The 17,500-nt window shown below is 38.6% G+C and overlaps 1 protein-coding gene across 1 annotated transcript in view; it reads right to left on the bottom strand.

The window, feature by feature from the left end:
- The window catches only part of LOC122812216 (adhesion G protein-coupled receptor E1-like), a 1,201,768-nt gene that overhangs the window by 814,849 nt on the left and 369,419 nt on the right, over positions 1–17,500 (bottom strand). The window contains exon 4 of the mRNA XM_044084558.1: positions 13,945–14,079. Within this exon, the coding sequence (XP_043940493.1) occupies positions 13,945–14,079 (135 nt within the window). The remainder of the gene's footprint in view (positions 1–13,944; positions 14,080–17,500) is intronic.

Below are 17,500 nucleotides of genomic sequence, written 5' to 3'. Positions count from 1 at the left end.
TCTATATATTTACCAGGGGAAGTATGTTAGAGCATGAGATAGTAGTAGTAGCTGACTGTAGAGGAGGTGATGTGGGAGTTCAGCAAAGCAAGCTGTTTAATAGCAGTATTTTTTTATTTGTGTGGAAGTTTGTAGCTTAGTAAAGGGTGGAGAGGCATATAGTAGGAGGTAGACTTTAATTATGGTTTCTCTAGTTCTGCCTGTTAGGTAAGATTTTCTTCTGCATAAGAGGCCAGTTTGGTCACTTTTTTTTTACTAAGTTTGAAAGCGTAGGTCAAATTTCAAGTTGTGACCAATGGTGAATCCTAAGAGTTTGGTGTTAAGAACCTGCATAATCAGACTGTTATTTAATTAAGAGATTTTTGACAAGAGTTTTGCCAGAGTTTTGAGAGAATGTTTTAGGGGATAAAAGCAGTAGTTTCATTTTTTTGGGGTTAAGTGGGAGTTGTGGAGCTGTGAGTTATTTACCCATGATTCTATGCACATAAAGGATTCTTGAATAATTTCTTGAAGTTTTTGTAGGCTAGAAGATGTGCAGATAATTTTGGTGTCATCTGCTTATTGTACAAGAGTGGTGTGCTTGGAAGCAGTGTGTAGATATTTATAAGTATGTTAAACAGGAGAGGTCCTAGTATGGAACCTTATGGCACACCTACAGTAATGGGTATTAATGCTGAGTATTCTTGCTGCCAATTGACTGCTTGGCCTCTTATCTGTTAGATAGCTGTTAACTCAGGAGAGGGAGGAGGGAGAGACACCTAAACAGGAGAGTTTTAGTAGCAGCCTATGGTACAAGACTGTGCATCACTGTTGCACAACATTAAATATCAGGCATCGCATATTGTGGCATGATCCTTATCTGTTAAGATGTAATCAGGGCTTGCATAGCACTTGCAGTCTATAAAAGAGTGTACATAGTAACTTAACTGAATCATGTTAGGGGGCAACAGGCATTAAACAGGATCAGATGAGGAGTTGACTTGCCAAGGTACACAGAATCAGAGTGGTTGACATCGTATGAAAGGTAGACAAGCACTCCTGAGTGAGCTCAAGGCCACACTTGCTCATATGTGCAATGAGGCAACTCACTTCTGCTACCTGCACTGTAGCAGGCAGGACAAGTAGGACAACTACAGAAAAGTACTCAGTCAGATAATCATTACTTCAAACACACTCATAAGTACATCTTCATTCATACCTGCATTCAGTCTGACTGACTACAAAATGGCACTGGTTTGCATGTGCTCAGTAACTTATATGTACATGCTGTATAGCTACAGTGGCTTACAAGGTACAATACATACAATGATCTACACCCTCCCTCTTTGATTTGTTTGACATTCAGAAGGAGAACAAGATATTTTACAATCTAGATATCACATCAACATATAACAACAAATTAATTCAAGTTTAAGTTGCTGTGTATTTTGGAATGGGTCTGGAAATTCTACCCGATCTGGTCACATAAAAACTTTGACCAGGTTTAGCAACAGGGTCAGTCTCTGGGGATTCTTCTACAATTGGAACTTTGGGGATTACATCAGGATTACTTGATGAAAGTATGCTGTCCTCTGGAATTTGAAGAAGTGTAGTGTCAGTCTGAGAAAATGAGGCACTAGCACTGGCAATCTGCTGTGTCATGGATTCGAAGACTGGTAATATGTGTCTTCGATTCCTTCTGAAATCCATTCCATCAGATTGTATGATCTAAGATCTCAGTTCTTCATAAATATTTTTGACAATTCCCACTCGGTCATATTCTTTACATGTTTGCATTCTCACGATCTCTCGTTGTCTTAATGGTCGAAGAGGTTTGCTGGATTTATCGTAGTACAACTTTTGTGACTGGCATTTTTTCAAAAGCTGAGTCTTGACCATTCTGTTGTTTTTTGCATTTGGCATCAATAATTGTTTACTGATTGGAAGAGTTGTCCTAATCTGTCTGGACATCAATCTCTGAGCAGGTGAACCAACCAAATTATCTCAAGGAATGTTTATGAGATTAAGTAGGTTAAGAAAAACATTGGTACCATCTCTCTCCAACAAGTATTTCGCACTTCGAACTGCACGCTCAGCTAATCCATTGGATTGTGGATACTCAGGACTACTAGTAACATGGAGAAAGTCCTAAGACTCAGAAAATTCTTAAGCTGCTGACTTGTAAACTGTGCACCATTGTCAGCTATGACTTTGTGGGGAGTACCATGAACAAAAAATGTCTCTTCAATTTTGTAATGACAGTGCTGGATGTTAAGTTAAGAAGGTCAATTTCAAACCAGTTTGAATAAGAGTCTATTAACACTAAGTAATATTGACCATTCCATTCAATAATACCAGTAGCAACTATCGACCATGGTAGTTCAGGAATCTAGTTTAACTGAAGTGCTTCTTTTTTTTGGTGTGATTTAGTATTGTTGCAAATGGAACATGCTAGAGTTTCCTTCTCAATATCTTTTGACATAGAAGGCCAAAATACTATGCTTCTTGCCCTTCTTTTGGTTGAATCAGTACCCTGGTGACCACAATGTAAAATTTTGGTATATTCCTGTTGTAATGCTGAAGGAATTACCACTATAAGACCTTTCATGATGACTCCATCTTTCATCATGAGCTCATCTCTGTAGGAAAAATAATTCTGTATGTCAAGTGCTAAACTAGTTTGTCATGCTGGCCATCCCTGACTGACAACATGTTTCAGCTTCTGCAGAACTGGGTTTGAAGCTATATGGTTTCTAAGTTCATCAAGCCATGATGAGGAAAAATTTCTGACTCCCATAACTTCAAAGTCTGCTTTCTCATTATCATGCTGTTCTGTTGTTTGTCTGGGTGCTCTTGACAAAGCATCAGCAAGGTACAGAAATTTGCCTTTTGTATAGACAATATTTAAATTGTACTTTTGCAATTTTAACATCATGCATCATGTATTGGCTTTTTCAGAATTGTCACTAGAGGTTAATGATCGGTTTCTCTTTGAGCAGGTTTGCCATAAATATAATCATGGAACTTCGAACATGTGACTACTGCCAAAGCTCTTTTTCAGTTTGTGTATATTGCATTTCAGTTTGGGTTGTTCTGGATGCATAGGCAACAGGTACACCTTTTTGAAGGCATGCTGCACCAAGACCATACTTTGAAGCATCACATGAAAGAGTTACAGGTTTATGAACATTATCTCAATGTGGGTGGACTGGCAATTTTCTGTTTCAGAACATCAAATGCTTTTTGGTGTTGTTTCAACCAGGACTAGTTTACATTTTTGCATGTGAAACTCACGTAATGGTGCTGAAAGCTCACTCAAGTCTGGGATTAACTTTCCTAAATAGTTGACTATACCAAGAAAACATTGCAAATATGTGGTATTTTCTAGAACTGGCATCTCAAGAATTGCTGCTTGCTTAGACAGATCTGGTTGTAAGCCAGAACTGGTAAACAAATGGCCTACATAACTTCTTTCAGTTTAAATTTACATTTCTGAGGATCCAGTTCAAGATTTACTTCATGAGCATGGTCTAGAACTTTCTTGAGGTTTCTATCATGTTCAACTTCTTCAGTGCCCCCTACAATAACTTTGTCTACTATAATAGTGCATGGATAACCTGAAAAAATGTGTTCCATAACATGTTGAAATACTTCGCTGTCAGAATTTATCCCAAATGGCAATCTCAAAAATCTGTATCTACCAAATGGTGTACTGAAAGTGGTTAACAATGAAGATTTGTGATCCAGCAAAATTTGCCAAAATGAACTTTTTGCATGTAAGACTGAGAAAACAGTGGCATTTGGCAGGAGAGCAGCTACTTCTTCTACTGTGTGCATCGGATGATGAGGACATTTAAGCTCTTTGTTTAAATCTCTCAGAACAATACATATTCGAATATCATCTGAGCTTTTCTTATAAGCTACAACCATGGAGGATACACATGCAGTCAGTTCTTTTACTGGAGTAAGGACACCTAAGTTCACCATTTTGTCAAGCTCTGCTTTTACTTTGCTATGCATTGCTACTGGAACCTTCCTTGCTGGTCTAACAACTGGGCATATTTCATGGTTTTACTTCATGGAATATGTGACTGGGAGTTTGCAAAGCTCATCTGTGAAAATATCAGCATATTCACTAAAAATATTCTGTGTAAAACTACTGTGCTTGCTCAGAGTTATATGGTGGACCTCTTTATTAAATGAAATCAGTCCCATTCTCAAACTGTCTTTGAGGCCAAACAATGACTGAACCTGTCTTTTGACTATGTAAAACTGCAAGTCATAACTGTTCCCAGCAGAATGGCATGTGAAAAATGCTGCACCATCAATTTGAATCTCTTCACTGCCATAAGCCACTAGTTTTGCACACATTGCTGAATCAAGTTCCTCAACGGCTTTTACTTTGGCAAACATTTCTGCTGATATAACATTGCACTTAGATCCACTGTCTATTTTAAGCTCTACAAGTTTCCCATTATTCTGAACAGTGCAACATATTTCAGTCTTTGCTGCCAACTGATAATCTACTGTATTAATTGTTTCATTAATGACAGAGACACCATCAGCATAGAAAGTTTGCTCACAGCTCTCTATCTGATCTACTTGCTTCTTCGGATGCTCTCTTTTAAGAAAAGCATGTGTCACTTTAGACTTGCAAAGCCTTTTGAAATTAATCCACTTTTCACATTTGTGACACTGCTGACCAAAAGCTTAGCCTTTCTCTTAAGTTCATGACTGCCTCTACAATTATGACAGCTAACAATAAGGTTGCTTGTTGTGACCCCATTTAATTTATATTTCTTTTTCTTCTTAGCTTTATGTTGTACAGTATCAACATTCATACTGGCAGACATTGCATGCATGTTTTTTCCATTCATAAGCATATTTGTATGCTTTTTTGCAAGCTCATGTATTTGACAAATCTCAATGGCTTTGCTTAATGTTAAATCATTGTCTCAATGCAAACTCTTTCTCACCGCATCATTATTATCACCACATACAATCCTGTCTTTTATCAACTCATCTCTGAGATCACCAAATCTGCATATTTTTTCTTTATTTCTTAGGTCAGTAATATATTCCCCAGTTTTCTGATTTCTTGTGTAAAACATGTGCCCTTCCATTGTAATATTCATTTGAAGGTTATACATTTCTCTAAATTTACATTTTAAGCACTCAGGGTCTTCCCACATTTCAGCCTGTATCACAATAAGGCAGTTGTCCCCCTCCCCTGCATACATGGCAGGTGCATACATAAATGAACATTCCCTCTCAATGACTTCCAAGCCAGCTAAATTAAGAAGTATGAATGCTTTTGTACGTGTACCCTTATCAGAAAATGCAGCCTGTTATGAGAATATCATATTCTTGCTCAAACACTCGCCAATTCTCAGCAATATTATTATCAAACACCAGCAGTCCAGGTGCATGAAATTCCTCTACCATAACAACAAAATACGTTTAAATATAAGCATGACCAGGTACTTGTAATTACGTTTAACTGCACAACACTCTCTCTGAAAAGGCTTCACTTTAACACAGCAAACACTGTAAACACTCCGGATACTTCAAAAAATTGTAGTTAATGTGAAAAAGTAGTACATTGCAAGAAAATGTGGTCTTTTAGCCTTTTCATACATCTTAACACTTCGGAAATTATTTCAAATGCTTTTGTATTTATTTTGAATGCTTTTATCAGTATGTCACAATTTCGGCCATTTTGTTTATCGATGTAATTATTTTAAATGTTTTGAATGCTTCTCCACTTATTAAGTGACTGAAAAATCATTTAAATGAGTTTAAGTACCTTTGAATAACCACTGACCTGTTTGCAAGTTGGCTCCTGTATATTCATCCACTTCTAACTGCATGCCTCATGGTTTGTGAGTTGCTTCAACTTCAGATCCCATTCTGACACCATGTGGCGTGTCTTTTGTATTCAAATGAGGCACTCTGATGGGTTCAAGTTGTTTATTGTACATAAACACATCAGAAACTGTAACTGGAACATATGCTTAAGCTAAGTGAATGACTGATTACATCAAACACACTCGCATGTACATCAACAATCATGCCTGCCTTCACTCTGACTGACTATACAAAATGGCACTGATCTTGCACATGTTCAGTAACTTATAAGCATGTGCTATCAAGCTATGGTGGCTCTGCTGGGATGTTTCCCTGCTGCTGTAAGTATTTTTACACGTCTATATTATTCAGCATAGTGTACATTGCAAATATCTGCCTACAGGTCTGAACAGAATATGGTTGTGCCCCATCAGGTACATGAAGACAGTGAAAGCAACGCTTAAGCTGGCAAAATGTATGTTAACTGTGTTATAAGTATCTACATGCACAGCATTATATGCCATCTCTGTCATGGGCTGGTGGTTGTGTATGAGGTCAACAGCTATAGTTACAACATATAGCTGGTACCTCCTGCAACATACATGTGTGACAGTATTCCATGGGCCCTGCTACCTAACTGCATGAAAATTGTATATACTGGCCTCTCTACTCACCTACATGTGCACCTAAAAAGTGGATGACTCTGTGGGAAGTCTCCAACCATGAAAATTTAGTATGGGTCAGAAGTTCCTGCATGGTATCCCTATCCACATGGAATCTGATGGGTAGCGAAGTGTTGGTGAGGCACATGCTGACAGTACAATCTGGATTGTTCCGTAGGATCATCATGCACTAAGTGGCAGGCATATAATCTAAGAAAGGCACTAACATGTTCATAGGTTCATAGGCAATTTTTGAACTAACATCTCTAGGAGGCCTTTTTAAACTTAGCCATGTTTTCCTATACGTAAATGACAGGATAACTTACCTGGGACATAGATTTAGGTTTAAGCAGTTGAATATTTACAAGCTGCCAAATGCACCTAGGAGGCTTTTTTTCACTTATCAATGTTTTCCCATTTTAAATGACAGGATAAATTACTCAGGGGGGGTATATATTTGGGTTTAGACGGCTGAGCATTTACAAGCTGACTCTGTCCAATTGGGATAAAGGTGCCAGTCTAGGGGCACTTGTTCTCTAGTGATAGCCAGGGGATTTGTGGTCAAGGGTATCACCTGAGAGGCATGGGGGGGGGGAGTATGAAGAAATTTGAACTAAATTTATCAGCCAGTAGGTTTGCTGTATCCTACAGCTCCATGTAGGCCATTCCATTTACAGTTATTTCAGCACACTATCGTATATTACCTTTTAAATTGTGGACATAACTGAAGAAGGCCTTATGGTTGCTTTTTGCCTGTGACACTATCTTTATCTCAAATTTGTATTTTGCAGAGTTACTAAAACTGTTGAGTTGCTTATTTAATTTTATGAAAGGATTCCTGTCCTGCTGGGCATTGCACTTCATATTTTTGGCCATGGTTTATAGGTTCATAGGTGTTTATTAGGCTAATGACCACAAGGGCCATTTTAAGCCTAGGCATGCATCCCAAATCTCTGACAAGTTGTGATGCCCTTGATAAGTGTAAGCATGGACCTGGGAGATGAACCATTTACAGGTTACCTGTGTCCATTAGAGACATAGGTGCCAAACAGGGCTGAACTTCCGGTTTCCCTTCCAATTATCCAAGTTGCACTTGAAGTGGGTTCGGGAGGAACTCTGCTTCATATAGATGGGGAACCTGTTCCATAGATGGGGTAGTCTCAGGGATACATACCTATCTCTCCAGCAGGTCCTTTTTATATAACAGGTAAGGTTTAAATATTTAAAATGGGTAATTCTGGTACTGTTTGTTTTGTGGATATTCAGGAGGTCTATCAGAGTGGGGTCTGCCAATGTCCTGTATGCCAGGCATAGATCTCCCCTCAAAAGCTTGTAGGAGACAGAATACAGGGATAGTGCCTTGAGGCAGTCTGTGTAGGACATTTTACTTATGCCCTGTATTCTTTTAGTGAGGAACCCCTGTGGACATTCCAGTTGTTGGGTATGCCTGGTTAGGTAAATATAACCTTGAAAAAAGGCATAGCAAAATTAATTTAAAATGGGTGGCGAAAGCCAAACACACTCTGGCTAGGCTTATAAATGCCCTAGGGCAGATAGTCTAGTATGAACCTATGAACCTATAACCAATGAGGGCACTGTACTCAATGATAGGTCTGATGAATGCCCAATACAGTGAAACAATGTCTTCCTTGGACTTAGATGTCATATGTTTCTTTATAAGTTGTGCAACATAGAATGATTATCTCACCACTGTAGACATGTGATGGACAAAGGCTAGATTACTATGTGTGTCCCTAAGTCCCTGACTACAGGGTCAACTCTAAGGGGTGTGTTTTCAATATGATAGTTACCAGGGATGGATGACTTCCCAAAGGATACTATTATGCATTTCTTGGCATATAGTTTTAGTCCATGGCTCTGACACAAGTTGTTTGTCTGTCAGCCCCTCCTTGAGAACATTTGTGTCAGTGGGAGATTCAATGACAGCTCCTAATTTGCAATCATCTGCAAATTTAGTCAGCTAGAGACCAATGACGTTGGCATTGACTTCTGAGAAGTATAGTAAATACCAAAAAGGAGCAGTCCAAGGACTGATCCCTGAGGGACTCAACTTGTTACTGGCCACTTTGTAGAGATGTACTCCCCAATTCTAACTTCCTGGGTCCTGTCTGTGAGCCATTTGGCAATCCACCGGGTGATGTACGGGTTTGTACCTAAGCTCTTGAATTTTTCAACAATGCCCAAATTGGGTATTGTATCAATGCCTTGTCCAGTTCAAGGTATCCACTGAATTATTTTGCCCTCACCCATTGCTTTGGTGACCTTCTCAAAGAAGTCAACCAGACTGAGTAGGCATGATCTGATCTTGACGAAAGCAAACTGGGTTAGTTCCATTGTCTGGAAGTTTACTATATCTCTGTTGATCATCTCCATGATAATTCTTTCCATGGCTTTACATATAAGACTGGTGAGACTTATGGGTCTGTAGTTTCTAGGGTCTGTAGATGACACACCTTTGTGCAGAGGGATGACTGATGCCTTTCTCCATTCATGAGGCACAAAGCCTGTCTGTAGGCTACAGTTAAACAGTAATTCCAGAGGCCCTGATAGATCATGTTTCAAGCTATTTATAAGGCATCCTGGGATATTGTCTGGGCCCATTGATGCAGTATTCTTGGTCTTGGATAGACCATTAAGGACCTGTTCCCTAGTGATAATAGGGGGAGTTATATTTGATGATATTTCCTGAGGGAAGGTTGAGGAGAGAGAGTGGTAAAGTAGGAGCTGAATTTATCAGTCAGGAGGTTTGCTATATCTTCTGGCTCAGTATAGGTGGCTCTATTTACAATGAACTCTGCAAACAATTGTGTATTGCCTTTGAGGTTGTGGACATAGCCAAAGAATGCTTTGTAGTTGTTCTTGGCCTAAGAGGCCAAACTTACCTCAAGGCTTTGGTAGACTATTTTTTTCTCTGAGTTGTTTGTTTAGTTTGATGAGGGTGCTTTTATCCTGCTGGGTGCAATAACTTCTACCTTTTGCCATGATTTTCTTCCTTCTGTTATACAACCTATTGATTTTGTGATTCCACCAGAGTGACTTGTTTTTTGAGTTAGTTCTGTACTTCTTCCTTGTGGGTACAGCTGCCTCTATGCAGCTATTAACATGCTTGTACAGGGTTTCTGTGAACAGTTCTGCATAGGCAGCAGTGTCCTCAAGGTTTATGGGGGATTGAAATTTTGCCAGGTTCTCACTTATTAGCAGGAGGTTAGCCTTAGAATAGTTCCTGAATAGTCCAGGTTTAGCAGGGGTACAGGTTTTATTTTTACTTCAAAGGAGACCATTTTGTGGTCTGACCTTACCAGAGAAGGCATTACAGTAAGGGGTATGCAGCACTCTTCCATATTATTGAGGACCAGATCCAGTATGGTTACACACATGATTGGTGTACTGACTATCTGCTCCAGGGAGTTTGTGTTTACAAAATCCAGGAATCTTTGTGTGTGTACATTTGGTGTCATATAGGATTCCCAGTTAACAGTGGGGTAATTAAAACCACCCATGAATTTAGTATTGGGTTGGATGGTTAGTGGTTGGATGGTTAGTGTTTCTAGTAAGTTTAAATACATGGTATGGGTTTCCTGATCATAGTGGGGGGTCATAGAATTCTTCCTTTTTCTTATACACTTGCTGATAGTAGGATTCCACCTGGCATGTTCTTTCATTTAGTTCAGTGCTTATTCCCAGGGGGTATAGTTGGCAAAAGGCACATTCAATGCAGCTGTTTACATGAGGGTATGGGGTTTCTGTGAACAATTCCGCATAGGCAACAGAGTTCACATGGTTTGGGGGGGCTACAAGTTTTGTGAGACTATCACTCAGCAGTAGGAAGTCTGCATTGGAATAATTCCTAACTGTTTGAGGGTTAGATTCAAAGGAGACAGCTTTATGGTCTGACCTGACAAGTGAGGAAATTATACATGGGTGGGTGCAAAGCTCCCCTCTTGTTTGTGAGGACCAGGTCACATAGTATGGACTAGCTGTTCCAGAGCATTTGTGTTGACAAAATCTAGGAATCTCTGGGCCTGCACATTAGAACTTGTGTGTTTCTGAGTTTATAGCAGGGTAGCTGAATTCACCCAGGAATCTAGTTTTGAGTTCAATGCAGATCAATACCAGTACATTTAGGTATGTGTATCCTGGATCATAGAGGGAGATGTATAACTTACAATGATATGCCATGCGACTTTGTTTATGGTGAACTGGACATGAGGAAGCACAGGTGCATCATACTGCTTGACCAGTCTTTGAGGTGTGACTGTTTTTGATGAATAATGAGATACGTCCACCTTTTGTTCCTTTCTGTACAGTGGTTGGTCTAAATGTGTGGAAGGTATTATAGCATTGAACTGCTAGCTTTAAACCAAGTTTGTGTAACTATACAGATGTCTACATATTCATGGTGATGAGAGTTTGCAGGGAGTGGAGCTTTATTTGTTCAGAATCCTGGCATTAAGTAGTAGTAACTTTTGGTTATCCTAGTTTGTTTTTATAATGTTGGAAGGTTTATCAGGTTGGCAATGCAAAATAGGCACTATGGGGTGGACAAAAGTTAAGACAATATTCAAAAGCCTAAAGGAGACAGATGCAGACCATCTATGGAGAAGAGTTGACTATCAACCATATCCTACTAAGCTGGAAAACACTGTATACCCTTCGAATGACCGTAGACACTAAGCCAATTGTTAAAGGAAATTACCTACTGCTCACATTGCATTATTATCCTCAGGGAAGGTAGAATGCTGCTCAATGCTATGCTCATAGCAGCATGGGATATACAGTCAAAGAGCTCTATCATGTCTCTCTTCTTACAGTGCAAATGGGAATGTTACAGATCATTTACATGCACATGTACAATGACAGAGTCATACCAGTACTTGTGATTCAATGCCTTTTGTACCTGTGTGATCTGGTGGATCTTGGCCCCTGACAGGCTGCCATCAGAGATCCTCCACTTGTTCAGCTTAGTGAGTGGTATATCTGCGTGCCTCATGATGGAATCTCCTACAACTAGACATCTGTTTGTCTGGAGGTTTGCCTTATGCACTTAGTAGCTGAGGCACCATGATCTGAAGCTGCATATGTCATGGTGGAAGTTGCTTTGGTAGAATGTTTGTGGAGTTGATGAGGATTGCTATTGTTATACCTGCATCTTAGGGGGCCTTTGAGGTTGGCATAGATTACTTGTAAGAGCCTCGGCATGCATGCGTCAATGTACTTGGTCTTTAAAATGAGCGGTAGCTGCAATGTGGTGAATGTTTCTATTAACCTGTTTGGTAATTGTAATGGCTAACTGTTAGCAAACACAAGACAACTGCTACTTTGTCTCAGGATGCTGTTTCCACCAAGCTGGATGCAGGAACAGGAGTAAAATGCTTATGCAGGTTTTAAGATGTTTATTTCCTGGATTGAAAGGAAATTTGTACCAGAGGGGATCAAGAATAGCTTTGCATGAGTCCTATTTAAGTGAAACTGCAATACTTAAGCCAAAAATGTAAGAACACTACTCCTGTTTGAGCAAACCACAGTAATGTCATAGTACAGGGGTTTATGGCAGGTTTGCTTGGGTACTATATGTCTAAAAACGACATCATTAGTGTATTCTATAGGACAGTGTTCCCTTACATACAAACCTTATGCTCACCATGCAGCCATGTACTTAGGATGTGTCAGACTTTGTTTATATATATATATATATATATATATATATATATATAGAGAGAGAGAGACACACACACACACACACACACACACACACACACACACACACACACACACACATATGCACAGATTTCTAAGTGCCTGCATCCATAGAGGGCACTGCTGTCCCGTGCTGTGTGATAAGCAACATTGAACAAATACAACAACTTCATACAGGCATAAAAAAATCAACAAACAATCAGTATACCCGACTAACCAATGACAAAACATTCTAAAGTTTCTTCAGAGATTTTCAAGCCATGAGGAGACCAGGCTACTGTCACGGGTCTATATTATTTGAATGAAAGTTCAAAATGTCGATCGCCATAAACAGCGAAAATGCAGATAATCGATGTCTGTTTTGTGAGATTGCAGTACAGTGAAGATCGGGAAATTTGCCCTTTCTTCACTGTAGTGCAATCTCGGAGTTGGTATATATAATTAGCGGGGGGTGTGTGAGGGGGTGCAGCCCCCCTCAATACAGGATTCGATTATCGGCATTTTCGCTGTTAACAGCGATCGACATTTTGAACTTTCGTTCAAATAATATAGACCCACTGTCACATCCCAGTAGAGTGCAGACCTAGCTTTGCTAACTGAAACATCACTAGAAAAAGAGATCAAACTGCAGGAACTCCTGGAATGACATCAGTAACATACCAGCAAAGAATGACATTAAATACAAAAGTGCAGAAACCTAGCAGTTAATACAGTGAAATACAATGGCACTTTAAAATATGAAAAAGTGCAGAAACTCAGTAACTAATGCAGACATTTAACAGCAGTATTATAAAATAACAAGAAAAGTGCAATTTTGCAAGATGGAATACTCACTAGCTAAGGTGAAGCTGGGCTTAAGCAGATACACTCAAATCTCAACAGGCACACTAAAATCAGCAAATAAAGCAAAATGGCCCACTTGCCAGTCACAGCAACAACACAGACTAAGTTTTTTTCAGTAATTCCCTGGCTAGAAGAGATTGGCTGCTCTCTATTGTTACTACAGTTGCTATTCTCTAACTGCTGCTATGACTAACCTTCTAAAGTCAGGTGCACCAGCAATTTCTGTGTTCGGAACAGGTAAGGAAAATGCTGCAGAGCATTTGCTTTATAGTTTTATGAACTGGTTTCCCATCTTTGTTGCCATGATTTCATACTCTGTAGACCTCATTTACAATAGGACCCTCACGTCCATATCCATTTTTATTCTCTGAATACCACATTATTTTAATCCAAATGCAACCATGTTGTTTGTGTCTGAGGTGTCTTCTCCCTCTGAAATGCAAAGTTTCAAGCTATTTTACACAGCACAATGCGCTCTGTAAATTTCAGCCTTCAAAGATTATAATGCTTTCAGATGGCAAACAGGCATCATGCTGACAAGGATTTATTAAAACTGGAAAAATGTCAGAAGACATGCCATAAACTGGAATAAAATATAATACCTAGTGTTTAGTGCTTTTTTTTTAAAGAGATACAAAACTTCTACAGAAAGTAAGCACTTAGCATTGTTTAATATATTTTATTCTGATTTACCCCATGTCCACTGAAGGTTTTATGGTTTTACTATTTTTTTTTTTTTTTTTACACTGGTGCAGAGTGTTGTTCAAGCATTTTGTAAAGTATACTTTATATAAGCAAGCATGTGAAAAGATCATTACTTTTGTGTAATACTCAGAAATCATTATCATTAAACAAATGACATTTTATTATTTAACTCTAGCACTAAGTCACTTACCTTTGCAGCCAAAAGTATTATTCCCAGAACTAAAGCTGAACCCAGGTTGGCAGGCACAACTATAGCTTCCTGTTATATTGTTGCAGATGGAGTGATCACCACAGACATCCTTATACCGCTGGCACTCATCAATGCCTGTATTTCACAGAAAAGTAATTATGTTTTCACGTACAGCAAAATAATTTAGTAGCATAAGTTCACAGCACATTGTATTAAGCTTGCAGCAAACTGCGTTTCTACACATTATTTGTTTTGTAAAATGTCCATGCTCAATGGCAAGAAGCAAAAAAAATGAAGAATATGCAAAGAGAAGTATGTTGACATTGTTAATAATTATTTTACTAAGCAACCAATATTGCCTCTGTATTGATGCTTGTATATTGTGCACCGTGGTGGTGATGCTGCGGTAGCATTGTTGCCTCGCAGTAAGATGCTGTCCGGTTCGATTTTCAGCTAGGGCGTCTTCTCCGTGGAGACATGCGTGAATGGGCGTACCTTCGTTGAAGGTTGTGCATCAGGGCTGGTAACTTGGCACGAAAAAATCAAATGCCAATCATTAGTGGACTGGAGTTCCACTGTGGCGACCCCTAACCGGGAAAAGCTGAAAAGACACAAACAATTGATGCTTGTATATTGATGTGCTCACCCTCACAGCCAGAATTGTACACATCTGTAAATGTATGACTCCCAGATCTAGACCTGAATCTTGGATGGCCTATAAGTAGTAACTCCCATTTGTATTGATACACAGAGAGTAATCAATATGGATTTCCTTATATAGGTTGCACTCCTCTATATCTGCATTTAGCAGAAAAAAATAATCACTCTTACAATACAGGAAATTATACAAAGACTTCTCATTGCTATTTCAAAACAATTACACTGACTGGACAGCCCAACCAGCATGCCCATTGTAAATCGAGAATATACCAATTGAAAAATGTCTGGCTACTGAAGTACCATTGACCAGTTAGACCTTCTATTGGCATATGCCGGGAGACAGCAAAACAGAGTAAAAATCAGGTATGTTCTGCAAAACTAAAGAAACAGAAACATACTTGATTTTCTTTGTATTTCTCCACTGTCCCTTGTAAAATCTTCACTTTTTAAATGTAAAAAAAACAGACGTTCTCTTTTCTTCATTGCTTCTCCTGCACTGTCTTGATAACCTGTGCAAGTATAGGAATGCAAGTCACATATGCATGTGCTGTATGTTAGCCCATAGAAGACAACGCAGATTAAGACTGAAGAGTGATTATACAAAAACATTAAGAAAGGTAAGCAATTTCTTTCTTAAATGATGTCCTTGTGATCAAACCACACCAGCCATGGGTAATTCCTGATATATCCACACAAAGTCACAGATTATTGCTTAAATAATACATTAGAAGAACTTTCCAACACTGACTGAGTTGAACTTGTATCAATGTTCACTAGTTAAAGAAGAAAAAAATGGACCACCTGCTTATCTGAAATAGTCTGCTTTAAAAAAAATGAGGGAATTCTACATTTACATTAAAGACTTAAACTTTCTTCTACATGTTTATGCCCAACATACTGATGCCTCTGGCATACTGCTGCTTATTGTTTTTTTAAGACAGAAATAAATTAGTTTGTCTAAAATGAATAATGTTCTTTAGTATGTTAGGATTCAAATTACTTACAACTGCAAAATGCAAGATATCTAACATTGTTTTCTGGGCACTGGAGTACCAACACAGACTCTTCTGCCCCTTTTCTTGCATGTAGTATGTTACTTTTTTCACTTTTCAGCTCCTTTCACATGGTATAGTGCTGGATCACTTTCTGTTTTGTTATTTGAAGTAATAGTGCCATTTTCTGTTAGTCACATTAATAAACAACTTTGTGACATAGAGTATTATAGAAATAAAAGCTGTGTTTTCTGTTTATCCCACATACTTTAGAAACTTGTCTTTCTTAATTTGTTTTAAATCCCCTTCTACTTTTAATTTTCCTAATTTTCCTAATTTCTTAAAGATTCTTTCTCATTGCATACAAGTTCTGATATTCAACAATGTCCTTAAATATTCTTAAAACTGATCTAGTCATTTCATTGATCTGTTTCGGTAACAGTATGGAGTCATTAACATACCCTAAACATGATTTTTTTTTCTTCTTGAAAATATTTGCTGTGGAGGCTTTCTTCCTCCCTAGTTAACTCTTCCATTACCAGAACAAATACCCTGGTAATACAGGGTATTTTGTCTTGTACCCCTTTGGAGAGACCCAGTCAAGGAAGTTCTTCATTGAGAAAAACTTGAAATGCGTACTTATGATAAAGTGTCTTGATCCATTTAATAGTTTTTCAACATTCTCTCTTTTCCATTCTTTGGGATTCAAAGAATATATGAATATCAAACAAAATGACTCCAACATTCTCAATATCAACCGTATGTTTGGACAAAATGTGAACCAGTGTCCACCAACTGACAATATCCTGTATTCCTTGTAAGAGGTTACATGTATTTCATGAAGTAAATTAGGTTGAACTTCATCCATTCTTTTGATTAAGATTTTAGCCAGTAGCTAAACATCAACATTAAGGATAGAAATAGTTCTGAAGCTATCCATGCTCGAAGGGCTCCTGCACTTTTATGTTATACCATTATACAGGCTTGTGACATTGTTGAAATGATGCAATCTTCATTATATAGGGAATTAAATGTACCCTGGGATTCAGTAAACTATGGGAAGACTTTGTGCAAAGCTTACATTGAGTTTACATGTATGAGGGGTGATGTGGTGAGCAGCAGCACTCACTGATATATATTCATGCCATACACCTCATTTAAACATAAATAGGCATGGTTTCATGCCTGACAACAGTGTTGGTGTCCAGGAAACCATGTAGGCCAACTAGCATAGCAATCCTGTTTTCAGTCAGAGCACAGAAGGCCTGCGGTTTTACAGTTTTTACACTTTTTTATGGTTTTGCATTGATCACAGGGCTTAACAAATCATAGTCTTCATAGCTCTCAATTTCTTAGTGCAAGACATCTAGACAAAGCCCAAAATAATGGGAGGACAATGACCCAGAAATAGGGACAGAGTTGATATTCTTTCTCTTTAGAAATGTGCTAGAATAACAAGAGGTTTGTGTTAGATACATTTTCAGAAGGATTTGTAATTATTGAGTCACATCAGTCCTGCGATTATCCTGGTAATATGTCAGAAAACCACAAATCTGATAAAAGATGTAAAAGCAAAAATCTGGACATTCTGTGAAAATCTGAACAGTTGAGAGGCATGATAGTTTTGTGTATGATCCAAACACGGTTTAGGACAGTGCATGCAGTGCAGAGTATTGTGAAATCCCATTCCTGGCATTCCGTACCAAAGTTGTGTAAATGATCTGTAAGGGTACATGGACTGCCATGTAAAATAAACACTCAGGAAAAGTGTTTGTATTGAATAGGAACACACAGATCAATTGTAGGACTGAACACAGGGAAAGAGGACAGGTGAAACAACCTAATGTACAGCAGATGAGAGCATGTCAGTGGAAGACAGTTGTAGCAGCAACTACAATCACATA

Source organism: Protopterus annectens, chromosome 9.part0 (assembly GCF_019279795.1).
Source record: "Protopterus annectens isolate FY-2018-M chromosome 9.part0, PAN1.0, whole genome shotgun sequence".
NCBI lineage: Eukaryota > Metazoa > Chordata > Ceratodontiformes > Protopteridae > Protopterus > Protopterus annectens.
This window is presented reverse-complemented; position numbering and strand designations above follow the sequence as displayed.